Raw genomic sequence first — 1378 nt, forward strand, 5'->3', positions numbered from 1 at the left:
GCCCCCCCCCCTTCCCCTCCCCCCCCTGCCGGGGCCCGGGAGCCTCTGCTGCCATTCCCTGCTCCCGCCGGGGTCCAGGCTCCTGGTGACGCTGCCCCCAGCCCAGCCACGTTTCTGCATCCAGGCTCTTGGTGCGAGGCGGGTCAGCAGAGTTCCTGTGGTGTTACCACCAGGTGTTCATGGAGGGTTTCCCTTCCTGTGTCCCCGCAGCCCCCACGCTCAGGGGCTCGTGCGCTCTGGCAGGAGTATCTTCCGCTCGCTGCAGGTCCCTGGGTCCATGTGGCCCTTTTGGGTGTGATTTGGCTTTTTCTCTATGTGAAATCCATGTCTGGATTTTTTTGTTTTGTTTTGTTTTAGATTCTGAAAATGAGACCATCAGCAACTGACACGTGGCCCCCTCAGCTGCCGTGCCAAGCGCGAGGCCCTCCCACAGCCAAGGAGGAGGAGGAGGAAGATGGGAAGTGATTTATCATGTGTGAGGAATTCTGTGCCGTTCTGGTCTGTTCAACGCAATTTTGTAACTTCTTTCTAATATTTTTTTTTTTTATTTATAGTTGGAAATACAAAAATGTTATGCAAAAAAAAAAAATAATAAAAAAAATAAAGGAGAATTATTTTGGGGGAAAAGGATTTTGTTCCAAATTGTTCCCTTCTGTTGTGAGCCAGGTTCCCCTGAGCAGTGGCTGGAAAAGAGAGAGGAGGAGGAGACACTCCTTCAAATACTTTTTGTTTCACACAGTTAATTGTATTTTAAGTAATTTCCCAAAAGATAAGCCAGGCATGTATGTTAAGATTCTTGTACAAGGAAGATAAGTTCTGATTTCATTTGAATTTCTCACAGTTATTTTGTAGAGATAATACACTATTTTAAATCTGCTTAAGTCAACTAAAGAAACCTACAGAGCCTTCACCAGAGAGTAAGTTTGTACTTGTCACTTCCCTTTTTACCTCTTTCTTTTTCTTATAGACCGGCCATGTTTTCTTGCCAGAGTTAAATACAGTTCTTGATTCACTTCTAATTTTAAGACAAAAGTCCTTCTACAGACAAGTCGGTAATTGGAGCAATTTTTAAAAGACTTTAAAGTGCCTTCAACGAGCTAAAATTATGTAGTTGGAGTTTTCTTTTCCTTGACTCACTGATGATGGGTTTCAGCTGTCTCCTGGGTTGAGGTGACGTACAAAGTAGTTTGCAGCAATAATCTCATCAGCAATCATTTATTATAAAGGACTACTCAACTGGTTTTTAGAAGGATGGTTCTGGCCCTGTCCCTGGGGAGGGGGAGGATGCTGCCCGTGTGGTTCCCCTTGGGCCCCAAACTCTTCCACCTCCTCTGCTGTGCTCTGCACCCAAGGGCCTCAGTCACGTCCCCCTCAGACA

General features: G+C 46.0%; 1 protein-coding gene across 1 annotated transcript in view; it reads left to right on the forward strand.

Annotated features, from left to right (window-relative positions):
- The window catches only part of WNK2 (WNK lysine deficient protein kinase 2), a 128064-nt gene extending 127599 nt beyond the window's left edge, over nt 1–465 (forward strand). The window contains 1 exon segment of the mRNA XM_010007821.1: nt 358–465. Coding sequence (XP_010006123.1) covers nt 358–465 — 108 coding nt within the window.
- Nucleotides 466–1378: the final 913 nt, after the last annotated feature.

Source organism: Chaetura pelagica, unplaced genomic scaffold (genome assembly GCF_000747805.2).
Source record: "Chaetura pelagica isolate M959 unplaced genomic scaffold, ChaPel_1.0 scaffold562, whole genome shotgun sequence".
Classification (NCBI taxonomy): Eukaryota; Metazoa; Chordata; class Aves; order Apodiformes; family Apodidae; genus Chaetura; species Chaetura pelagica.